This window comes from Palaemon carinicauda, chromosome 39 (genome assembly GCF_036898095.1).
Source record: "Palaemon carinicauda isolate YSFRI2023 chromosome 39, ASM3689809v2, whole genome shotgun sequence".
In the NCBI taxonomy this organism is placed as follows: Eukaryota; Metazoa; Arthropoda; class Malacostraca; order Decapoda; family Palaemonidae; genus Palaemon; species Palaemon carinicauda.
The window spans coordinates 21184277-21211776 of record NC_090763.1 but is presented as its reverse complement, the minus strand read 5'-3'; the positions used below and the strand labels follow the sequence as shown (position 1 = coordinate 21211776).

At 36.1% G+C, this 27500-nt stretch overlaps 2 protein-coding genes across 3 annotated transcripts in view; one reads left to right on the top strand and one right to left on the bottom strand.

Moving 5' to 3' along the window:
• The window catches only part of LOC137631067 (alkaline phosphatase, tissue-nonspecific isozyme-like), a 44609-nt gene extending 25570 nt beyond the window's left edge, over positions 1–19039 (bottom strand). The window contains exons 1-5 of one of the 2 annotated variants that reach the window (XM_068362671.1): positions 18882–19039; positions 4972–5066; positions 3795–3854; positions 1802–2019; positions 1267–1440 (exon numbers count right to left, since the gene is read on the bottom strand). In XM_068362671.1, coding sequence (XP_068218772.1) covers positions 1267–1440; positions 1802–2019; positions 3795–3854; positions 4972–5059 — 540 coding nt within the window. In that variant the 5' untranslated portion in view covers positions 5060–5066; positions 18882–19039. Of the gene's footprint in view, positions 1–1266; positions 1441–1801; positions 2020–3794; positions 3855–4971; positions 5077–18881 lie in introns of both variants that reach the window. The other variant, XM_068362672.1, reaches the window with a different exon arrangement.
• The window catches only part of LOC137631065 (probable peptidoglycan muropeptide transporter SLC46), a 117815-nt gene that overhangs the window by 19996 nt on the left and 70319 nt on the right, over positions 1–27500 (top strand). The window lies entirely within an intron of this gene.

The window sequence follows — 27500 nt, the reverse complement described above, 5'->3', positions numbered from 1 at the left end:
ATATATATATATATATATATATATATATATATATATATACTGTATGTATATATATATATATGTATATATATATATATATGTATATATATATATATATATATATATATATATATATATATATATATATATATATACCATAAGACATGATTTTGATTGTGCCGAGGTATTTAACTATATAGTTGCTGGGTCCAAAAAAGAAAGGTTGATCAAAAACAACATACCCAAGATCCAGAGATGAATTTCCTCTGAGTAGCTAAGAAAGAATGTAAGCAGCGTCTGGAGATTCTGTCCCATCCTTTCTCTGCTCTTAAGAATTTAATTAACTTTCAACCCTTTTCAACCCATCCAATTGATATAAAGTTATAGTTTAAATACTTGGCTACCATGGTTAGGTCCTCAATGCTGTTGAGATGTTTTCTACATCTCACACTTAACTTTGGGGTATCCCACATCATCAGCTGTTTAATGATAATCTCTTGATTTTGTGCATAAATCCATACTGGTGTTTTATCTAATTTTCATATTTTATGGGTCACTTCTTGATAGGGGAAATGGCTTAATGTTTAGAATAAAATTATCTTGAAGGTTTTTAAAGGCTGTTCCGGTATGGTAGAGACAAGGGAGTGACAATCATCTATTTACCAGGACAATGTCCTAGAAACAGACCATATATACATATGATCAATGCCCAAGCCCTCTCTCTACCCAAGCCAGAACCAGGGCTGCTGATAATTCAGCAGGTAGACTTATAGGCTCTCCAAAACCCCCCTCACAAGGATGGTGAGGTTGCAGACACTACAAGAAACTATCGAGCTTGAGCTGAACTCGATTCCCAGTCTGGCGATAGCCAAGCAGGGACGTTTCCAATAGACCACCACAACCTATAAGTCTTTTTCCAGTTGAAGGCAGAGGTGTCAGAAAAGTTCATCCCGTGATATCTTAGGTATTGCCAAACTTTAAGAGTGAAGTTACTAGTTTCACAGTTTTTCTTGGTTGCTTTTACAGTTAGGTGGACTTCCAAGTGACAGTCTTGAATCGAATGCAGTTCAAGGTATCTTTAGCCTGAGCACTGAACTCTTAGGCCTGATGACCCCTACTCAACAATAAAGTAGGGCCCTGTTTTAGTGAATTATATCAAGTCTGAGTTGGTTCTGTACGTGGGTCCTTGATGTGGAGGTCTTTGGCGTTGAAAACTTATCTACAATGATTAGTTTTATAAATATATATTTTATACATACACACACACAGACACATCTTATACCTTACCTGAAACCACTTAGCGATGGAGTCTGTATGGAAAGTCTCATTCAAGGCATCAGTGCAGTTGACCTGCAGGACATTGGAGTCTACGCCTACTGTCCACAAATTGCCTTTCACTCCGCACAGAAAAGCAGTTGCACTGGAGGCACTGTCAACTACTTGGCTGTTGGTATTGTATGTCTGTAAGGAAAACAAATTGATGTTGGTGACGTGGTCTTAGCAGTATGGTGAAGAGATTAGCATTTTCATAGATAAGGATTTTACCAACCATGTTACTTGTGTGATGCACTGTTTAGATTAATATGATCGATGACTATATTTTGTATGTTGCTAATTATCAGTCATTAACCCACAAGTTGCTCATTTGTAAAGTTTAATGGAAGTGGAAGGATTTTTCATTAGAAAATTAAATGAGAACTGGTCAATGTAGTCTTAAGTAAGGGTAAATCCACATTGTAAAATACCAAATGTAAATGAAAGGCAATGACCCATATTATGGCCTGAGAGCAAAGAATTAAAGGGAAAAGTAAAACAGCTGCACCTTTATATGAGCCGAGTGTGGAAACTCCTCCCACGAGAGTGACTCTCGCTCCCATCTTCCTGTCTTGCTTCCTTTGAGGATCCTTGCAGCAGTTATGGTTCCCACAGCCATGCCATCACCCAAAAAGAAGATGATGTTCTTGGCCTTCCTCACGGTGTTTGTGAGATTCAGTTGTCTCCTTAGAGTTTCTTGGGCTTCCTCTCGCCAGTGGGTTTTATCTGGTGATATCAACGCTCCAGTTAGATTAGGTAGTAGCCCTACTTGGTTTTTGGAGGAACAATTCGAGAAAAAGATCTGGAGAGTAGGTCTACTTTTTAAGAACTTACCATGTTTAGCAAAACAGTAATCTATCTTAAAGCCTATACAATCCTAAAGAATAGTACCTATATGTGACGTGAGAATACCGTGACCAGGAATGGAGTGTATGGTTGAAAGAAATAGACATGATCAGATAGATTGAGGAAGCAATGGAAACACAACTCTGTACAATCTATGTGGAATAGAAATTGTGAAGAACCGTGTGTAGAATAGAGATGGAATTAGCAGAAGCCTACAGAGATTTCATTGCTGAGGATTATAGTAGAAGGTCTTTGGCAGTATTGGTTTAAATGTTTAAAGGCCACTCATGGATGGCAGAGGCAAGGGACAGTGATATTGCCCTATCAAACAGGACAAAGCCCTAGAGGCTGACCATATTACATACGATCAGCGCCCAAGCCCCCGTTCTACCCAATCTAGGACCAAGGAGGGCCAGGCAATGGCTGTCGATGACTCAACAGATAGACCTTTAGGCTCCCCAAACCCACATTCTTAGCTCACAAGGATAGCGAGGTTGCAGCGACCAAAGGAACTTCACGAGTTTTAACCCCAGTCTGGTAATCACCTGGCAAGGACGCTACCAACATGCCTTTGTTGGAATGAGTGGAGGATATATTACATTATAAGAAATTGAAATAGAATGTCCAAAGTATAGTAATGATGGAATTGGTAGAAGATAGATTGTGTCGTGACGATTAGATGAAAATGCTTCGGGTATGATAATGAGTAGAAAATATCTCTTATTCATAGGATTGACGTAATGATGATAGAATGGGAAGAAAATATTGTTTTGGGATTGAAAGCAATGGAATGGAATGATGAAAGTTGAAAGTAGCTAGAATTTATTTTTGAAGTAGGTAGAGTTTATTTCTGGAAATTCATTTTAGTAAGTCAAATTGAAAATATTGCCATTGATGGAACAAATCTGTTTTTTTTTTTTCTTAATGTGTTAAAAGCACTTTTTCTATCACGGATTTGAACTCTGAACATTATCATATGTATATTCGATATCTTGCTCGTGTATATTAAGTATATATTGTTGATGGCACAACATTTATCTTCTATGTGCATTATTATCTTGTTTAATATGTGTGTAGTTTAATACATTATTGCAAGAAGTTTTTGTTTTAAAAGGAATGGGGTTTATAACTTGGGGAATCACGTAAAAGGCACAATAAAATACCATTTACAGCTTTCTACACTTATATATGTATATATATATATATATATATATATATATATATATATATATATATATATATGTATGTATATATATACAGTATATATATATATACAGTATATATATATATATATATATATAGTATATATATATATATATATATATATATATATATATATATATATATATATATATATATATATATATATATATATATATATATATATATATATATATACAGGAAACACACACACACACACATATATATATATATATATATATATATATATATATATATATATATATATATATATATATATATATATATGTATGTATTGTGCGTGTATGTGTATATTGTACATGTTATACATACACGAATTTATCCTTCCTTCATGCACATAAAACAAATGTAACACAATTTCTAAGTGCAGGAACTAATTAGAAAAACCCGTAGACCTTAGACAGGTATCGAAATAACCTTAATCGTTGACCTACCTTCGCCTGGGACAGGTGGATTCACAACTGCCTGGGATATCTTGTGTCCACCGCCTATACCTGTTGGAGGAGAAAATGTACAGTGGTTTTATTTCTCACTGACGTGGAGGCCGATGGAATGGGCATAAGAAAAGAACAGGGTGAAAGAATAATGACTGGGTCTTTAGGGGTGGGGGAGATTTCAGTGGCTAGGGAAAACCGAAGACAGCGTAGTTTTCCTAAGCTTGCTTGTTCTGTTCCTTGGAATTATTGCTCTTGACTGTGATGGTGGTAAGGACGGCTATAGTTTGGTTAAAAGTCTGATGATTATTTTAGATATCGAAACCACTAGTAAAATGCTAAAAAAAAAATTTGTGGTCTATTAAATAAAATATATATATATATATATATATATGTGTGTGTGTATATATATACACTCACACATATATATATAATATATATATATATATATATATATATATATATATATATATATACATATATAAGTATATATATGTGTATATATATACATATACATACATACATATATATATATATATATATATATATATATATATGTGTGTGTGTATATATATATATATATATATATATATATATATATATATATATATATATATATATATAAATTATAGTGTTTGGCAAGTAGCCTTTTTTTCTGAGACTACAAATAGGCCTACGTGAAAGAGCTTTGTCGGTCCTTTACATCTCTCAATTCAGTGGGTGGATTTACTAAGTTAATAAAATGTTACTCATTTTAGTGTTTGTTAATATGATAGTAATATTTTTTTGCCATCTTCCTTACGCTAATCACGGCATTCTTCAATACTCGCTTGAAGGCATATGCAAGTATTTTAAGATAGTGCAATATCTCTATACATAACAGCTCGGTTAGAAACACAAGAGCGTTTTGAATCTTAACATCAGAATTGACTTCATAAATATATATTTTTTTTCTGGGTTTTAATGTTGATACAGTTTAATTGGATCTATATTTCACACTTAATTTTGTTTTTGATATTTTCCATGTTTCTAAACCTAGATCTAACCTTGTTCTAAACATAGAATGGCAAAGGCTACTTATTGATAAGGTTTCAGTGTGTGTATGTGTTGTACAGTATGTGGGTGTTTTTATGTGTATGTGTTTTTATAAGAAAAAAAAACAATTATCTCTACTTACGTGGTCCAGGTGTAGGTGGCCATGAAGCACTTGCAGACAGCAGCAATATCGCTGCCACAATTCCCACTCCGAAGGTGCCTAGACCCATGGCGAGTCTGTAGAATTCTAAACACTTAACCTTCAATGCCATTTTAGAGGAATATGTGATATTTTAATACATTAATTCAGGTCAGTCTACTAAATATGTTTATGATAGTTTCTTTTCCTATTTTTAATCAAAGATGCAATTTTTATATATATGCATTTCATCACTTTCATTATTCTAACGCCAGACAGATAGCAATCACTTTAGTCATTATTTTCAGTAGTAATTTAGTGACCACATTTTAAGCTTTCCATCTATATTAGTTTACTTAATTCACATTGCACATGAAAAACACACATCTCCACATTCCGCCATCATTCTCCAGTTCACATGAAGTACACTTTAACCATCACTAAATGAGCTTTTACTCTCACTCTCTTTCTCTCACTTGACTCTCACTCCTAGAACCGTTAGATAGTTGGTAGGTCGTTCCCCCTGACCACCGCCATAACCAGAAATCTCTGTTAATGAAGAAGTCAGTTTCTGTGACACGGCATATCCACCGTTATGAACTCCGCCATTGGACTCGACTTGGCATAAATAGGAGACTTCCTAGTTCATACATATTCTGTCCAACAGGATTTATTTTTTTGTGTTCTCTTTTTGGTGGCTCTTGCTTGTTACCTCCGTCAACGAAGTTGGGTGGAGGTTATGTTTTACCCCCTGTTTGTGTGTTTGTTTGTGAACATTTTCCTGGTCACAGTTTTAATCGTTATGAAACTGGAACGTCAAGGTCAAAGGTGAAGGTCACGGTCAAGCAAAATGTCCAATTCACGTAATCAGCCATAAGTTTGGACTTCGTTGTCACAGAGACTAAAAATTTGATTCATATTCGAGTGTATGAACATCCATGCAAATTAATACGTGTTAAGGTCAAAGCTCAAGGTCAAGGTCGAGAAATAAGCTGCCGCGGCGGATGTATATGCTCTCCTGAGTGCCCCTTTAGTTCGGGTATATTTTTATTTTTCTTAGCTTGTTTTTTTTTTTCATTTTTTTACGCGTTGGAGTGTAATGATTTGGCATATCAACAAAATGTGATAATCATGAATATCAATGTTAGCTAAGTCGTGTATTTTCCGTATAGAACAGCGCATCTTTTTTTTTTTTTTTTAATCTTTTGGTCAGATTTGAGGAGAAAAAGTTTATTAACTATAAGCGAATATAATCACTAAATATGAGCTGATCTCTCTCTCTCTCTCTCTCTCTCTCTCTCTCTCTCTCTCTCTCTCTCTCTCTCTCTCTCTCTCTCTCTCTCTCTCGACGTAAGAGGTCAATCATGAACATTAGTCAAAATTACATAGCACAACAAAGATTGGCATATCCATTATACCCTTCAGAACATGCAAGATGAAACGACATCTGAAATTAGGTTGATAATTTTTTTTTTAATATGTTGAAGGCGGAAAGTGTATCCGATATTAGCATCATTCCAGATGTAAAAAAACAATCTATTGATAGGATATATGTTGCTTGGTTTTTTCCGTGCAAAATGATATATCGCGTTATACAATATGTCATGTAAGGATTTTGTATCCTTCATTTTACAATTGCTACCGCTAGAGTTATTGGGTCCTTTGAATGGGCCAGGGTGCTGTATTAATGACGGGACTAAAGGTCCAGTCACACATGCATGTTTAGGCCAGCCGTATTATCACGTATCAAAAAGTGCACGTATAACGTCAGTACAACGCAGTTCGCTGGTTCGTGCAACGCAGTAATTGTGGAAACGTCCCAGCAACCTAGGACGTACCTTGCCGTATGAACGGTACCTCGTGGATACCTGGCGGTACGGCGAGGGCCACGTATATTGTGGGCAGCTCACAATATACGTGGGTCGTCACGTATCCGTGATTGTACTTGACTATACGTTGGGCGCACGGGAGGCCAACCTAGGGGCAACCGGAACATACGTGAACATACGTAATGTATAACGTCAGTGCTAAGGAAGCCCAACGCCATCTTCACGTATTGTGGCTGTTTCCCCGCCAAACACGCCAACCCACGCCACCGCCAGGTAGCGTTAAGGCAGCGGCGCGGTAACGTGGCTTCAGTGTGACAGAGAGAGCCGTACGGCTGGCCTAAACATGCATAAAAAAAAAACCCTAAAACACGAAGAAACAAAGGAGCTACCAAATATAGTAAAACCAGAGCAAGTGTGAAACTTCATCCCGATAATAACCATTCGATTTCGGTTATTATTATTATTATTATTATTATTATTATTATTATTATTATTATTAAATGCTAAGCTACAACCCTAGTTGGAAAAGCAGGATGCTATAAGCCCAGGGGCCCCAACAGGGAAAATAGCCCAGTGCGGAAAGGAAATAAGGAAAAATAAAATATTTTAAAAATAGTAGTTGGATGGTGAATGACTGTCAGGTACCGCCCAGCACCCTTTTTATACCTGGGAGTATAGAGGAGGCATGCCTGGCACCAACCTCGCGCTGATATACCTCTGACGAAAGTCTGACGTAGCTCTGACGTTGCTCTGACGTAGCTCTTATGTAGCTCTGACGTAGCTCTGACGTAGCTCTGACGGCACTTGACGTACCACCTACGTCACCATACCTAGTAAAGACGTTATGCTTGCGTGACCCTTCACGTACTACCTGGAAGTATGTCCATACTGTAGGTCCACATAACGTATGCACAACGTAAGTACAACGCACAACGGCTGCCACTCACGCACTACGTCACACTAACGCAGTACTAACGTCATACTGACGTGCGTAGGTGCAACGTAGGTGCAACGTTGTGCGGCACAATTCAATACCTGTGTGGGCGTGGTTAAAACGCACGTTTGGCCGCGTATGGGCATACGTGAGGACATACCGGGTGAGAACATGCATGTGTGACTGGACCTTAAGGTTTCGAGCTTCTCTGGGCCCCTCGACCCCCCCTCCCCGGCATATTTTACGTTCTGTTATCGTACAATGTTTTACAATATCACACCTAGAATAAATAATCCATAATTTTCACATTTAGCACTAAAAGAAAAAAACTCGCATAAGGCCCTGTTCTGGGTGAGTCCCTAAACTTCAGCCTACTCAGCCGTATGGTTATGCAAGCGCTGATTTTAGACTGGCCAGATAGCAACACATTGAATTCCTCTCTGGTTATGGATAATTTATCCTTTGCTTACACATACACGGAATAGTCAGGCGCATATTCTTCGCACATTCTCTTCCTCATGAACATGACAACACTAAGGTAACCGAAAAAAACTTCTTCACTCAAGGGGTTAACTGTTGTAGCAGCTGCACTATGATTGCTCAGTGGCTACTTTCCACTTGGTAATGGTATAAGAGAGACTATAGCTATGGTAAGCAGCTCTTCTAAAAAAAAAAAAAAAAAAAAAAAAAAAAAAAGCCTTCCAAAATCAAACCATTGTTCTCTATTCTTGGTAGTGCCATAACCTCTGATACAATGTTCTTCAACTTTCTCAGGATGCCTGAAAACTTTAAATCAATCAATCAGTCAATCTTCAACTTTCCAAGGGTACATTCAGTCACACTATTCTATGTGTCCCTATTTCTTTTATTCGCTGGGGTATTTCCCCTGTTGGGGCCCTTAGGCTTAAAGCATCCTGTTTTCCCAACTAGGGTTGTAGCTTAGATGATATTAATAATAATAATAAGGATAACGATATATACTTGGTATTTGTACCTCAATAAAAGCAGATCTTCTTTCAAACGTTATCCCTACATTAAGGGGTTGGTTGCTGGATGCGCCCTCTCCAATGCCTTCTATCAAAGGCTTCCTCTTCCACCAAACCTCTTCTTTCCATAACATCCTTCACCTTATCTTGCCATCTCATCAGCTACCTCTCTCTCGATCTTCTTCCCTCCACCCCAACATGTTCCTCCTAAAGCCTCTTCACGCCCTCCTCATCAGACATCCTTAATACGTGCCCACATTATCTCAGTCGAGACATTCTTATCATCTCTGTAATATTTACTACGCCTGCCATTCTTTTTATTTCATCATTTTCCAATGTTTCAAGCATTGATATTCAAATAAACCACCTCAGCTCTCTCATCTCTGTTCTCTAAAGCTTTGCTTCCTCATTTCATCTTAGAGCACACTTTTCTGATCCATACATTAACACTGGTCTTATTACTGTGCTATAGATTTTTACTTTTAGCTTGATTGACATCTTCGTATGACACAACCACTCCCTCTACCTCCCTCCCACTTTCCCGATGATGCTTTTATCCTCTTCTCAATTTCCGCTACACATCCTCCCTCCTAAGTTATAACAGATACCAAGTCTCTAAATTGTTCCATTGTTTTATAACAGAGACTCTACTTTCATGTATGACTAACCTGCCCCAACCTTCCTTATTACTCGCCATATCTTCAGTCTTATCCACATTTACCATCAAGCCACGGTAGCCACCTCTCTCTAAAGTCTCTTGCCTCTCTACCACCCTTCTCTGTAATTCCTTCTCATTTTCAGCAGTAATCACCAAATCATTTACATATAGAAACTCCCACGACTCTTCCTTTTCGTTCCCTTCACTTAATACATTCCTGACCAGTATAAATTGATATGGACTTGATGTTGACACCCCACCCCCCCGTTTAATCCAACATTAACTTCGAAGGTTAGGATTAAGACATATTCCTTTAAATCAGAACCAAACTCATTTTGGCAATGATAATTAGTGGCTCCATATATATATATATATATATATATATATATATATATATATATATATATATATATATGTAAAAAAATTCCTGCGAGACATCGACAAGGAGATGGAGCTGGGGGGAGAGTGACTGCTCCCCGCACTCTAGTTTTGGGGTGTTTAAATGTGCGTGGATGTAGTACGATAGAGAGTAAAAGATGTGGGATTGGAAGTATGTTTAGAAGTAGAAGGATGGATGTATTGGCCTTGTGTGAGACAAAGATGAAAGGAAAGGGTGAAGTGATGTTTGGTGAAATGTCTGGTAGAGTGTCTGGCATTGAAAGGGGAAGAGCGAGAGAGGGTGTGGCGTTATTGCTGAGTGAATGGATGACAGGTAAAGTAGTGGAATGGAAGGAGATATCATCTAGGTTAATGTGGGTAAGGGTTAGGTTGGGTAGGGAATGTTGGGCGTTTGTCAGTGCGTATGGGCCAGGTAGTGAGAAAAGTGAAGAAGAGCGGAATGAGTTCTGGAATGATTTAACTAGGTGTGTAGAAGGACTGGGTAGAAGGAATTATGTAGTTGTTATGGGTGACTTAAATGCTAGAGTGGGCGCTGGAGAGGTAGAAGGTGTCATTGGTAAGTATGGCGTACCAGGTGAAAATGAGAGTGGTGAGAGACTGGTAGACATGTGTGTTGAACAAGAGATGGTAATAAGTGCTAGCTTCTTTAAAAAGAAAGATAAAAATAAGTATACATGGGTAAGAGTGGCAAATGGAAGAGTAGTAGAAAGGGCATTAATGGATTATGTGTTGGTAACTAAAAGAATGTTTGGAAGATTGAAAGACGTGCACGTGTTTAGGGGTATGGCTAACGGTATGTCTGATCATTTTTTGGTGGAAGGAAAATTAGTTGTAGCAAAAGAGTGGGGGAATAGAGTAGGCGGATGTAAAAGGGAGGTAGTGAGGATTGAAGAGCTAATAAAACCGGGGGTAAACAGTAAATATCAGGAAAGGTTGAAAATGGCATATGATGAGGTGAGAGTAAGAGAAACTGGTAATTTAGAGGAGGAGTGGAAGTTAGTAAAAGAAAATTTTGTTGGGATTGCAAGTGATGTATGTGGCAAGAAGGTTGTTGGAGGCAGCATGAGGAAGGGCAGTGAATGGTGGAATGAAGGAGTGAAGGTGAAAGTGGAAGAGAAAAAGAGGGCTTTTGAAGAATGGCTGCAGAGTAATAGTATAGAGAAGTATGAAAAATATAGAGAGAAAAAGGTGGAAGTAAAGCGCAAGGTACGTGAGGCAAAGAGGGCAGCTGACCTGAGGTGGGGTCAGGGATTGGGTCAGTCATATGAAGAGAATAAGAAGAAGTTTTGGAAAGAAGTGAAGAGAGTAAGGAAGGCTGGCGCAAGAATTGAAGAGACAGTGAAAGATGGAAATGAAAGGTTGTTAAAAGGAGAGGAGGCAAGGAAAAGGTGGGCGGAATATTTTGAAAGTTTGCTGAATGTTGAGGATAATAGGGAGGCAGATATAATTGCTGTTCCAGGTGTTGAGGTGCCAGTGATGGGAGATGAGAACGAGAGAGAGATAACAATAGATGAAGTGAGGAGAGCACTAGATGAAACGAGAGTAGGAAAAGCATCTGGTATGGACGGTGTGAAAGCTGAGATGTTGAAGGAAGGGGGTGTGACTGTACTTGAATGGTTGGTGAGATTGTTTAATATGTGTTTTGTGTTGTCAATGGTACCAGTAGATTGGGTTTGTGCATGTATTGTACCACTATATAAGGGTAATGGAGATGTGCATGAGTGTTGTAATTCAAGAGGTATTAGTTTGTTGAGTGTAGTTGGAAAAGTGTATGGTAGAGTATTGATTAATAGGATTAAGGATAAAACAGAGAATGCAATCTTGGAAGTACAGGGTGGTTTTAGAAGAGGTAGGGGTTGTATGAATCAGATTTTTACAGTTAGGCAGATATGCGAGAAATATTTAGCAAAAGGTAAGGAGGTGTATGTTGTGTTTATGGATCTGGAGAAAGCATATGATAGAGTTGATAGGGAAGCAATGTGGAATGTGATGAGGTTATATGGAGTTGGTGGAAGGTTGTTGCAAGCAGTGAAAAGTTTTTACAAAGGTAGTAAAGCATGTGTTAGAATAGGAAATGAAGTGAGTGATTGGTTTCCGGTGAGAGTGGGGCTGAAACAGGGATGTGTGATGTCGCCGTGGTTGTTTAACTTGTATGTTGATGGAGTGGTGAGAGAGGTGAATGCTCGAGTGCTTGGACGAGGATTAAAACTGGTAGGCGAGAATGACCATGAATGGGAGGTAAATCAGTTGTTGTTTGCGGATGATACTGTACTGGTAGCAGACACAGAAGAGAAGCTTGACCGACTAGTGACAGAATTTGGATGGGTGTGTGAGAGAAGGAAGTTGAGAGTTAATGTGGGTAAGAGTAAGGTTATGAGATGTACGAGAAGGGAAGGTGGTGCAAGGTTGAATGTCATGTTGAATGGAGTTACTTGAGGAGGTGGATCAGTTTAAGTACTTGGGGTCTATTGTTGCAGCAAATGGTGGAGTGGAAGCAGATGTACGTCAGAGAGTGAATGAAGGTTGCAAAGTGTTGGGGGCAGTTAAGGGAGTAGTAAAAAATAGAGGGTTAGGCATGAATGTAAAGAGAGTTCTATATGAGAAAGTGATTGTACCAACTGTGATGTATGGATCGGAGTCGTGGGGAATGAAAGTGATGGAGAGACAGAAATTGAATGTGTTTGAGATGAAGTGTCTAAGGAGTATGGCTGGTGTATCTCGAGTAGATAGGGTTAGGAACGAAGTGGTGAGGGAGAGAACGGGTGTAAGAAATGAGTTAGCTGCTAGAGTGGATATGAATGTGTTGAGGTGGTTTGGCCATGTTGAGAGAATGGAAAATGGTTGTCTGCTAAAGAAGGTGATGAATGCAAGAGTTGATGGGAGAAGTACAAGAGGAAGGCCAAGGTTTGGGTGAATGGATGGTGTGAAGAAAGCTCTGGGTGATAGGAGGATAGATGTGAGAGAGGCAGGAGAGCGTGCTAGAAATAGGAATGAATGGCGAGCGATTGTGACGCAGTTCCAGTAGGCCCTGCTGCTTCCTCCGGTGCCTTAGATGACCGCGAAGGTAGCAGCAGTAGGGGAGTCAGCATTATGAAGCTTCATCTGTGGTGGAAATGTGGGAGGTTGGGCTGTGGCACCCTAGCAGTACCAGCTGAACTCGGTTGAGTCCCTGATTAGGCTGAAGGAATATAGAGAGTAGAGGTCCCCTTTTTGTTTTGTTTCATTGTTGGTGTCGGCTACCCCCCAAAATTGGGGGAATTGCCTTGGTATATGGATGGATGGATATATATATATATATATATATATATATATATATATATATATATATATATATATATATATAAATTTTGTGTGTAACCGTGTATATATGTACACATTTATGTGTGTATGTTATTATTATTATTATTATTATTATTATTATTATTATTACCTAAGCTCAACCCAAGTTCGAAAAGCATATATGCTATAAATCCAAGGGCTCCAGCAAAGAAAGATAGCCTAGTGAGGAAAGTAAATAAGCAAATAAATGAACTATATGAGAAGTATCTGTAAATATTTACTGTATATACATATATATATATATATATATATATATATATATATATATATATATATATATATATATACAGTATATATATATATATATATATATATATATATATATGTGTGTGTGTGTGTGTGTGTGTGTGTGTATTGGTGAATTATATTATTATTATTATTATTATTATTATTATTATTATTATTATTACTTGCTAGGCTACAACTCTAGTTGGAAAAGCAGGATGTTATAAGCCCAGGGGCCTCAAGAGGGAAAATAGCCCTGTGAGGAAAGGGAATGAGGAAAAATGAAATATTTTAAGAATAGTAACATTAAAATAAATATCTCTTTTATAAACTTTAAAAACTTTAACAAAACACGAGGAAGAGAAATAAGATAGAATAGTGTGCCCGAGTGTACCCTCAAGCAAGAGAACTTGATAGTAATATTAACTGTCTACACAAAAAAAGAATATATATATATATATATATATAGAGAGAGAGAGAGAGAGAGAGAGAGAGAGAGAGAGAGAGAGAGAGAGAGAGAGAGCCTGAGATATAGTTAGATAAGACATAAACCATGCAATTGCACAATGTCATATACTGTACAGTACATATTGGCATCACTACCCTTGGCTGGGTTTAATCAGCCAGCCTGTGAGGAAGGTCCGAGTAACTTATCGGAAGGGATCTCTCCTAGTGTGTATAGTAGATTATGTATTTATGATTCACTATACGTTAGGCTTATTGCTTGATAGGGGTAAGAACTTGGTCCAAGGCCAGTGGTCTAATTTTGGTTGTCTATCATCATCATAGCCGTTACTAGTCCACTGCAAAACGTTGTTAAAGAAACTTCTTGATAAGGTATAGATATTTTGTATTTAGGAAAACTGGTTGTATTAAGGTTTAGGGATTTTGCATTTAGGAAAATTGGTTTGTATTGGACCCTTGTTATATAATTTTGTTAGGGGCAAGTTAGTTTTGGCGAAGGTCCTGATTCGTAATGCAGTTGGGGGGAGAGCACTTTTCCCGGGACTTACTCCTCACGAATTTATTATTGTTTACTTTCAAATCTATTTGACAAATATATAGTTCATGATAGTCCCCTCCCTTATCTGTTGAACAAATTCATCCGATCTCTCCGTCTAGGGACAATCAGCCTTCTGATGAGATAAGGAGATTTCTATCTTTAATGAAGACACCAAACCAGTCAGACAGTTAAAGATGTTATTCCAAACTTCATCACTAAACAGAATTACTTGGTTTATTGTAACATCTATGTGGTGTCCAATTGGAAATGTCCCTGCCAGGGGATCTACATGACTGGGGTTCGAGTCACACTGAAGCTCGATAGTTTTTTGTAGTGTTTGCAACCTCACCATTCTTATGAGCTAGAACGGGTGGGGATATGGGGGAGAGAATATTTCTATCTGCTGAAAAAGCAGCCGTTGTCTGGCGCTCCTTGGTCCTAGTATGGGTGGAGACTGGAGAGGCGCTTTGGCACTTATCATTTGTATAATGGGCATAATTCTTGTCTATCCCAAAACTTAAGGATGAAACAGAGAAGCTATGAAATTGGTATTGCAATACAATTTTATTATTCAATCTCAATGCAGATTAAATTGTGCATCGCACAGTACTGGATATTGTAATATCTCAGATAGAATGTATTCCGTTAAAAGAGGAGAAATGTACCATGGGGGGTACATGTACCCTGCTCTAGGGCATTGTCTCTGTCCTTTGCATCTTCGCAACCTTTTAACCTTTAAACTCATGTTTGATAACCATTTTACTTATATTCCGATATTTTCTGCTCCATTTTACTTATATTTCAATATTTTCTGCTCCATTTTATATATATTCTGATATTTTCTGCTTCATTTTACTTATATTCCGATACTTTCTGCTCCGTTTTACTTATATTTCGATATTTTCTGCTCCAATTTACTTGCATTTCGTTATTTTGTGCTCTTTTTTACTCATATTTCGATATTTTGTGCTCCGTTTTACTTATATTTTGATATTTTCTGCTCCAATTTACTTATATTTCGATATTTTCTGCTCCAATTTACTTATATTTCGATATTTTGTGCTCCGTTTTACTTATATTTTGATATTTTTTTTCTCCAATTTACTTATATTCGATATTTTCTGCTCCATTTCACTTATATTCCGATATTCTCTGCTCCGTTTTACTTAGATTTCGATGTTTTCTGCTCCAATTTACTTATATTTGATATTTTCTGCTCCAATTTACTTATATTTCGGTATTTTGTGCTCTGTTTTACTTTTATTTCGATATATTCTGCTCCAATTTAATTATATTTTGATATTTTCTGCTCCAATTTACTTATATCTGATATTTTCTGCTCCATTTTACTTAGATTTCGATATTTTCTGCTCCGTTTTACTTATATTTTAATATTTTCTTCTCCAATTTATTTATATTTCGTTATTTTCTGCTCCAATTTACTTATATTTGATATTTTCTGCTCCAATTTACTTATATTTGATATTTTTGCTCCATTTTCCTTATATTTCGATATTTTCTGCTCCAATTTACTTATATTTTGATATTTTCTGCCCCAATTTACTTATATGTGATATTTTCTGCTCCATTTTACTTATATTGCGATATTCTCTGCTCCAATTTACTTATATTTCGATATTTTGTGCTCTGTTTTACTTAAATTTCGATATTTTGTGCTCCGTTTTACTTATATTTCGATATTTTCTGCTCCAATTTACGTATATTTCGATATTTTCTGTTCCATTTTACTTATATTCCGATATTTTCTGCTCCGTTTTACTTATATTTCGATATTTTGTGCTCCGTTTTACTTATATTTTGATATTTTCTGCTCCATTTTACTTATATTCCGATATTTTCTGCTCCGTTTTACTTATATTTCGATATTTTGTGCTCCGTTTTACTTATATTTTGATATTTTCTGCTCCATTTTACTTATATTCCGATATTTTCTGCTCCGTTTTACTTATATTTCGATATTTTGTGTTCCGTTTTAACTATATTTCGATATTTTCTGCTCCATTTTACTTATATTGCGATATTCTCTGCTCCAATTTACTTATATTTCGATATTTTGTGCTCTGTTTTACTTAAATTTCGATATTTTGTGCTCCGTTTTACTTATATTTCGATATTTTCTGCTCCAATTTACGTATATTTCGATATTTTCTGTTCCATTTTACTTATATTCCGATATTTTCTGCTCCGTTTTACTTATATTTCGATATTTTGTGCTCCGTTTTACTTATATTTTGATATTTTCTGCTCCATTTTACTTATATTCCGATATTTTCTGCTCCGTTTTACTTATATTTCGATATTTTGTGTTCCGTTTTAACTATATTTCGATATTTTCGGCTCCATTTTACTTATATTCCGATATTTTCTGCTCCGTTTTACTTATATTTCGATATTTTGTGTTCCGTTTTAACTATATTTCGATATTTTCTGCTCCATTTTACTTATATTGCGATATTCTCTGCTCCAATTTACTTATATTTCGATATTTTGTGCTCCGTTTTACTTATATTTTGATATTTTCTGCTCCATTTTACTTATATTCCGATATTTTCTGCTCCGTTTTACTTATATTTCGATATTTTGTGTTCCGTTTTAACTATATTTCGATATTTTCGGCTCCATTTTACTTATATTCCGATATTTTCTGCTCCGTTTTACTTATATTTCGATATTTTGTGTTCCGTTTTAACTATATTTCGATATTTTCTGCTCCATTTTACTTATATTCCCATATTTTCGGCTGCACTTTACTTATATTTGATATTTTCTGTTCCATATTACTTATATTCAATATTTTTGCTATGCCATAGTGGAAAGAAATGAGCAACAGTATCCCTTGGTATTAATTCATTAGCTATTTATTTGTAATCGTTAAAATTCTAAAGTTAAAACTCCAACGGAGCGACACGATAACTGATCATTTGCTTCTAGAAGTTACGGATTAGACCGACTTTGGTAAAAACTAGTTTATCTTATTCTTATCTCTAATACTTCGGCATATCAGATGTAAATTTTCATCCAGGAGAAATCAACGGTTTTTTTTTTTCCTTTTTTTTTTCTCCAATGTCCCGAGAACGTTGTATCCCCTTACCACTGATGCTTAATTCAATTTTACTCTCCTTGCAATAATTTTTGTTGTTGGTGTATTATTTTATTGATTAAAGAACGAAATTTGATGTTTGATACCTTCCTTCAAAGGCTTAACTTTGAGTAATTTTATTCTTTTTTTTTTTTTTTTTAGTAATTTCATATTCATACAGCCATCACAAAATAAGAGAACTTCTCATTTTAAAGTGTGCAACTATAATAGTTACTATACTTACCACCAGGTGAACAATACTTAAATGTTTCTTGTTTATTATAGCCCAATTCATAAGGAAATGAAATAACCTTTCCTCCAAATATATATATATGTATATATATACTGTATCTATATATATATATATATATATATATATATATATACATATATATATACATATATATATATATATACACATATATATATATATATATATATATATATATATATATATATATATATATGTATATATATATATATATATATGTCTATATATATATATATATATTATTACATGCTAAGCTACGACCCTAGTTGGAAAATCAGGATAACTATAAGCCTAGGGGACCCAACAGGGAAAATAGCCCAGTGTGGAAAGGAAACAAGGAAAAATGAAATATTTCAAGAACAGTAAAAACATTGAAATACATATTTCCTATATAAGCTATAAAAATTTAACAAGAGGAAGAGAAACTAGATAGAACAGTGTGCCCGAGTGTACCCTCAAGCAAGAGAACTCTAACCCAAGACAGTGGAAGACCATATATATAAGCTGCTGCTTCAAAGAAAAATAAAAAAACTTGCTTGCCACTCCACCCATCACGCACGTGCATTGAATAAAGAGAGATTTTGCTTGGTTGCTGTTGCTTTTATAATCAAATAATTTAATATTTAACGGCGCACCTAAGTTATTAGCTCATGAGAGAGAGAGAGAGAGAGAGAGAGAGAGAGAGAGAGAGAGAGAGAGCTTAACGTTCTGAAACGATTAGTGTACCGCCATGATTAGCAAAGATGTACTAGGTTGGTTTGCTGTGAGCGGTCAGACAAACATCTCCCACCATTACCAATCCGCACTACGGACATGTCTGAGGCCTTTGTCCTGCAGTGGACCAGACACGACTGCATTTGTTATATGTATGTAATATTTATCTAACTGTTTATATATGTATGTATGTATGTATGTACTGTATATATATATATATATATATATATATATATATATATATATATATATATATGTGTGTGTGTGTGTGTGTGTGTGTGTATAAAATTCACAATTTAAATATTATTTTGTGTTTATACATTCCCCCAAAAGTTGCATCATGACTCCGATCTAATATACTTTTAAATCACTTGAGAATTTGGCAAGGAGGTTTTATTCAATAATATCTCTGATCACTGACGTTCGTCTCAAGAACCTAAACCAACTGACCTTACCTTTTTGGGAGATGTATTTTTCTTCCTTTCGTGCAGCGAAGTCTTTTGAAGATGCTAACTCTTCTGTCCCTTGTTATCAGTCTAGTTCCAATCGTATTACTGGGGAATAATGGGGATTTGGGAGTACAGTACGCTCTTGTGACCAGGGGGAAGGGGGTGGGGACCGGGGGCCTGCCGAAATGTTACATATTACCATACGGTAATGACCTTGGGTGGTACAAATATCCCTTTCTCTTACTTAGGTAGGATTGCATACCTGCAAATATATAGTCTGTTATTTTGCTGTATAATATGGCCTACGTGAAATATGTAACCTTATTTATATATGAATAAGAAACATTATTATGAAATGATCTGTTTTGAGGAAGATTCTATGATCGCACTTGGCTCCTCCCCCTCCTGCCACCCTCCCTGGATATCGTTTAAAGCGCCCACTCCCTTTCCTTACGTAACGCAGATTTGAATCTCGATCACTAAATTCATGACAAAGGATAAAGATTATTGCCACTTTTAGTCATTTCTTCTCCGTCTACATGCGAAGTTACTACAACTGCTAACCTGGTGTAACCGAGGACGAAGTGGATTCACCTTGAATTTCTCAGAGTTCACGAGATAATGTGCACTAGACTAGCGTTGCATGAGAGAGAGAGAGAGAGAGAGAGAGAGAGAGAGAGAGAGAGAGAGTGAGTGAGATACAAACAGATATATTGACAGTTAGATAAATATTGCATGTTACTGTTTTTAGAATGATTTATTGTTAATTTGTTATCATCATTTATTGATTTCCTTATTTCCTTTCCTCCCTGGGCTATTTTTCCCTGTTGGAGCCCTTGGGCTTATAGCATCTTGCTTTTCCAACTAGGGTTGTAGGTTGGCTGATAATAATAGTAATAATAATAATAATAATAATAATAATAATAATAAAGCAAATGTAGCCGTCTGGTCCACTGCAGGACAAAGGCTTCAGACAGGCCTCAACTTGCAAGTCACTTTATATTATAAGAATTAATTGAATTGACATCAAATTAATGTATGTAACGGAGGATTTGAGAAAAACTAATTCTAATATTTAGGCTGAATTGTAAGAACACAAACTTCGCAAACAATGATAAACTCCTCTACATATTATGTCGATTGAAATCAGCGTTTTTGTAGTATTATACTCTGTAAGCTCTTTATGTCCTAGGAGCCAATACTAGAAGTGTTGAGTATTAAAGTTTTAAGTGTGTTATCACACTTAAAATGTGTTATGCTTCTAACCTTAGGCTTGTCCGGCTGCGTATATTAGAGAGACCATTACTGTACTTCCGGGTTTACTTTGACCTTGGAGCTGGTGAAGCCCACCAGTAAATAAACCTCAAGGTCAAGGTCCTGGGTCAAACTAACCTACAGTAGAAGTCACTGTGGTCAGCATTAGCTACCGAATGATATTATTATTATTATTATTATTATTATTATTATTATTATTATTATTATTATTATTATTATTATTATTATTATTATTAGCTAAGCTACAACCCTAGTTGGAAAAGCATGATGCTATAAGCCCAAAAGCTCTAACAAGGAAAAATAGCCCAGTGAGGAAAGGAAACAAGGAAATAGATAGACTACAATAGAAGTGATAACAATCAAAATAGAATATTTTAAAGATCATTAACAAAATTAAATAAGATTATAATATATAAACTTTAAAAACTTCATTAAAACAAGAGGAAGAGAAACAAGATAGAATAGCGTGCCCAAGTGTACCCTCAAGCAAAAGAACTCTAACCCAATATAGTGGAAGACCATGGTACAGAGGCTGTGGCACTACCCAAGACTAGAGAACAATAGGGATGAGGTAAATGAAGGCCCAGTTATTCAAAGCGAAAGTTCTGCTCCGGAATATGGGTGGATAACGATGGCCCATTGTAAACGTTCCTGCCTGGCAATCTGTTGGGAGGGAGTTGGAGACCCGCTCAAGCTCGATAGGTTCTGGTAGTGTCTGCAACCTCACCATTCTTGTGAGTTAGGGATAGGGTTGTTTGGGGGAGCCTATAGGTTTTCCTGCTGTGCCATCAGCAGCCATTGCCTGGTCCTCCCTGGTCCCAGCTTGGGTGATGATTAACTGCATATATGGTCAGTGTCTTGAGCATTGTCCTGTCCATGGTCTCTTCCATTTATGAAGACCTTTGAACATTTAATGAAGGTTTATGTGGAAATATATGTACAAGGAATTAGCAAAGTGTAGAGGAATGTGAAGGATCGAGTTTTTTGTGTTCTTTCTTTGAAATATTGACGATTTTTGTGGGGGTTTGCCAAATTTTTCAGAACAGAGAGAGAGAGAGAGAGAGAGAGAGAGAGAGAGAGAGAGAGAGAGAGAGAGAGAGAGAGAGAGAGAGAGTGTTTAATTATTATTTGTAGGGAGTAAGAATTTGAATAACTGAAGGTTTCTTTGTTTATATATTTTTGTTAGAAAGTGTAAAACGGTCGTGAATGTCGTGAGTGATTTTTTATTCTGACAGCATCAGGAGGAGGTTATCTTCTTTAGTAATCGTTGTATCATATTTCAAGTATCATTTATTATTTATTAGTAAGTATTATTTTATCTTGGTCAATATATGATACAATCCTTTCAAGCCAAATACACGGACCGTATAATTTTCCTACTCGCTATCTTGTCTTTTAGTCATTTGTGACCCTGAATATTGGGGCAACCTACCCGTTTATGAGTTTTCCTAACCCTCATTACATATAAAAACATTTATTAGCGATCCCAGTGTGAAACCAGTGTTGTTGGGTGGGGAAACACCAGAAAAGAATGATTTGCAGGAAGATTAAGGGTCAGAAATACTTAATAAGCACAAGATAGTAAGTTGGCAAAGTATATGGTTCTTGTAAATGGCGAGAAATTCAAGTATAGGTAGTAGGTTGGCCAGGACTCCAGCCGCCCGTTGAGATACTACCGCTAGAGAGTTATGGGGTCCTTTGACTGGCCAGACAGTACTACATTGGACCCTTCTCTCTGTTTACGGTTCATTTTTCCTTTGCCCACACATACACCGAATAGTCTGGCCTATTCTTTACAGATTCTCCTCTGTCCTCATACATCAGACAGCACTGAAATTACCAAGAAATTCTTCTTCATCCAAGGGGTTACTGCACTATAGTTGTTCAGTGGCTATTTTCCTCTTGGTAAGGGTAGAAGAGACTCTTTAGCTATGGTAAACAGCTCTCCTAGGAGAAGGACACTCCAAAATCAAATGATTGTTCTCTAGTCTTGGGTAGTGCCATAGCCTCTGTACCATGGTCTTCCACTGTCTTGGGTTAGAGTTCTCTTGCTTGAGGGTACACTCGGTCACACTATTCTATCTTATTTCTCTTCCTCTTGTTTTGTTAAAGTGTATATAGTTTATATAAGAAATATTTAATTTGATGTTGTTGCTGTTCTTAAAATAGTTTATTTTTCCATGTTTCCTTTCCTCACTGGGCTATTTTCCCTGTTGGAGCCCCTGAACTTATTGCATCTTACTTTTCCAACTAGGGTTGTAGCTTAGCAAGTAATAATAATAATAATAATAATAATAATAATAATAATAATAATAATAATGATAATAATAATAATAATGTTGTTGACCAGGCTGACATGAGTCTTTTTATTGTTTATATATGACATATCTGTTTTTGACGTTGTTAATAGTTTATATCGGACATATCTGTTTTGACGCTGTTACTGTTTTTAGAATGATATATTGTTAATTTATTCTCATCATTTATTTATTTCCTTATTTCCTTTCCTCACTGGGCTATTTTTCCCTGTTGGAGCCCTTGGGCTTACAGCATCTTGCTTTTCCAACTAGGGTTGTAGCTTGGCCAATAATAATAATAATAATAATAATAATAATAATAATGATAATAATAATAGTATTAATAATAACTGTGATTTATATCACGTCTCTAAAAGGATCTTTTCTCTGCAGTAGCTCTGTTTTGTTTTCAATAAAATTTTATCGCCTTATTGTTCTGATCTTGCAAGCGGTAGACCTACGAGGATGTGCTACCCACGCCAGCCTCATGGGTCACTATTGAAATATTGTAATTACCTAGAATTTATATCCTGTCCCTCAAATGGTCTTGGCTCCACTGGCTCGCTTCACTTGCAATTAAACATTATCTCACTGCTCCTCTGCTCTGTCAAGCTGTATGTGGATGAGCAATGTATGCCATGGGTCATGATTAAAGTATCATGATTACCTCTGATTTATAATCACGTCCATGAACTGGTCTTTGCTTCTCTGTGGCTCACTTTGCTCGCAATTAAATATTATCTCATTGCTCCTCTGTTCTGGCAAACGTTAGATGGGTGAGCTGCGAACATTGTGAGTCACTATTAATGTATCATTGTTACTTATAATTTATATCATACCCCTCATATGGTTTCTCTGACGGGGCTCACTTCGCTTGCAATTGGTTTTAGAATGATCTCATTACTCCTCTGTTCTGGCAAGCGTTACATGGACGAGCTGCGCACATTGTGAGTCTCTGTGAAAGTATCATTGTTACTTATAATTTATATCATACCCCTCATATGGTTTCTTTGTCGGGGCTCACTTCACATGCAATTAATTGAAAAATTATCTCCTTATTCCTCTGTTTAGCTAGTGGTTCATGGATGAACTGCTTATACGTCATGGGGGACAGTATTTTTGTGATATATTTGACATTCAGATGAGCATTAAGAGCTATATGGAACGGAGAGTGTTTTGAATATAATTAATGTCTAAAATATACGAAATTACACAAAATTTCGAATAGATGAAATTACGCTAGATTTCGAAATGAATTAAACTCGCATCTTGGAGACATGTTCTTATGACGGTAGTAATGCGGGATCTAAAACAACATAAGGGAATTTATGCAGAAATATTTGGAAGCTCTTAATTGGTTCAAAAAGCCAACTAATGATTACTTTAAAAAAAAAAAAAAAAAGATATTAATAGGGAATGCCAACAACGCATTTGGTCCACAGAACTATGGCAGAGGGCCATTTTTAGACATTCCATTCTAGTTTGTGTGACGATGTCCATATAATATAGATTTAAGAATTAGATTTAGTCTAAAATATCCTTCCGGTCTGGTCACCAAATTTCCAAATTTTCATTTTGAGACATGTACAGCAATACGTAAAATATAGAAATCCCCTTTTTGATGGCATTTGTGGACTAGGAAAAAGCCTTTGATAGTGTGCACCGGCCAATTTTGTGGAGTCCTGCATTCAGACCTAGAGCATGCTGATGCTGCTGTCCTTGTTAGCAGAACACCATGGGATTTTCAATGCTTGCTTACCAGAATGCATGAAATATTACACGAGGTTGGACTGAAGATAAATAGAAGAAAGACAGATGATGAGAATGAGTATGCAATGGAATATGAAATATCATTAGAAGGAGAAAGGATTAATGAGGAACTGAAAGCATTATGTCAGAACACCATAGGATTTGCAATCTTTAAGAGGTGGTGATACTGCGAACATATTGATTTTTTAGCTCTCATTGTGCCCCATTGTTACCCACTCCAGATCCTAGTGTCTGTTACAGTTTCCATTTATGCTTAGGTTCATTTCGTATTAGTCATTGACTCGATGCTCTACCCTGCTCCATCATCCGGTATTAAGTTTGGTCTCAGAGGTCCAGAGATATGACCAGCCCCAGAACCATGGTATTGTGTTGCAGTATACTGTCCCATAGAAAAATTGTATACACACATGATTCAGCCCTTGAATAACTGTAAACCCAAGTAAGGACCACGGGAAACCAGATAGTAGTTGACCTATTTGCCGCCCCAAATCTCTCAACCCTATCTGGCAAGAACAATAACGTCTTAAATTTAACCGTGAAATCTATGAAGCCATAAACTCAAGGACCACAGATTCTGAGCAGCCAACGCTCCCACAAAGCCATCATTTGTGATATGGTTACGAATCTTACAAGTTAACGCAAATCCTCTAGTTAACTTGCTGGAGTAGTGATGTGTGGTCTAGCCATAGGAAAGGTCAGTGTTTCCGGGGAATTGAATGACTCTTAACATATCCGTTGTGCATTCATCCCTCGAAACAAAGTGCAATTATATATATATATATATATATATATATATATATATATATATATATATATATATATATATATATATTTATATATATATATATATATATATATATATATATATATATATATATATAAATATATATATATATATATATATATATATATTTGTTTTTACTAAGCACTAAATTATACTAAAAAGACTTTGTACATGATGAATGTAATAAAAAGAAGGAACATTAAGTCTAACCAAACGACTTGGAAATGTTTCTAAAGTTTTACTAACAAACATAGTAAATTATTATAAAAGAAAATTAAGAGATATGGGTAACCAAAAAAAAAAAATTAACATTGGAGATCATAAGTATTCATTGTTATAGAACGAGGGCCTTCAGACTAAATGGCATGCATATTGAAGAAAAAAGGAAATAAAGGGAAATGATGTACAAACGAACAAATGCAGCGAGGAGTTATGTTAATTCAATGTTTTTGTATCATTTTATAATTATATATATTATTATACACACACACACACACACACACATATATATATATATATATATATATATATATATATATATATACACACATACATACTGTATATACACACTATACTGAGTGGTATATCTTTGCCAACGGTTATACTCGTATAAGCGGATGAGCAACTTAGTGGAGTAATGAGAGCTTTGGGTGTGGAGGAAATTCTGCCCTAAATCTCGATGAAGTCACTGGCAGCAGGGTGACGGATTGGGTTTAAAGCGATGGACAAACTGCCTCTTCAGCTTTTACTCCTGATGCCTGGCGGTTGATCTTACTAGAATTTGTATGGACCGGCAGGGGTCACTTGCCTTAGTTAGATAGGCACTGCGCATCACAAGGAACTGACTATCCTTTGATGTATCTAGCCAATAAGTCCTCTGTGGATTTAGTCAGTCATGGAAAGAGAAGATGAAAGAATGGCCTCCAGTCCCGGGCGTAGCGGGGTGCTAAGAATCTCCTGGTTTATAAATACTAAAATAAAATTGAAAATAGGTAATTGCAATGTTAGAACCATGAATCAGATTGGGAAGTTACAGCAAGTGGAGACTGAATTTATAAAATATAGTTTAGATATCTTGGCCCTAAGTGAAACACACTAAGGGATTGGTAAGGAAACTTTAGACCAAGGCAATATATATATCTACTCTGGAAGATCAGATGGAGTTGGAATGATGATGAAACCAAGAGCAGAAAGGCATTAGCCGAGCGGAGAGCTGTAAATAGTAGATTGTTACTAGCAAAGTTAAAATCAAAGCAGTGCAATATGAGTATTATAGTTTGCTATGCCCCAACAAATGATTCCCCCTGAAGAAAGGAAAGAGGAATACTATGAAGAACTGCAAAGTGTAGTAGATGAGATCCCAGAGAGAGATATGAAAATTGTGATTGGCGACTTCAATCCTAAAGTTGGAAGGAATAATCAAGGGATAGAGAATGTGATGAGTGTCTAGGGTGTTGGTGAAGTTGCAAATGAATTTCATGAGTTTCTGTTCAGAAAACAATTTTGTCATTAGAGATACTCTTTTTCAACACAAGAACATGCCCCACTGAAATTAAAACTGAAAGCACCCAACAGAAAGATAGATAGAATACCTAGGTTTGATACAACTAAGCTTTTAGTGGAAGAGCACAGACAAACATTTGAAATTGAATGTAGGAATCGATTTACAGTCAGAGAATGTAAGAGACAAAAATCAAACAATTAATGAAGAATGGTGTGATATTAAGAACATATATCAGTCAGTTGGTACTGAAGTCTTAGGACACCCAGTTACAAGGAGAAAGCCATGGATATCAAATGATACTTGGGATAATATAAAAAGGAGCCAAAGACAGAAATTGATTGTTGAAAGTTTCCGAGGAAGTAATGAAAATTACAAGGTAGAGCATGCTAAGTATTCCCTTATTGATAGTGAAGTGAAAGAAAAGCCAGGAATAACTGGAGAGAATATTTAGACAGTGAAGCAGATGAGGCTGACAACGCTATGAATTGAGAAAATGGCTATGGAATTTAGCAGACCTAGAGTATTCTGATGATGCTGTCCTTGTTAGCAGAACACCTCAGGATTTGCAATGCTTGCTTCCCAGAATACATGAAATATCACACGAGGTTGAGCTCAAGTTAAAAAGAAGAAAGACAGAGACGATGAGAACAGAGTATGCAATAGAAGATGAAATATTATTATTATTATTATTATTATTATTATTATTATTATTATTATTACTTGCTAAGCTACAACCCTAGTTTGGAAAAGCAGGATGCTATAAGCCCAGGGGCTCCAACAGGGAAAATAGCTCAGTGAGGAAAGGAAAAATGGAAAATAAAATATCTCAGGAAGAGTAACAACATTAAAATAAATATCTCCTATATAAACTATAAAAACTTAAAAAAAACAAGAGGAAGAGAAATAAGATAGAAGAGTGTGCTCGAGTGTACCCTCAAGCAAGAGAACCCTAAACCACGGCAGTGGAAGACCATGGTACAAAGGTTATGGCACTA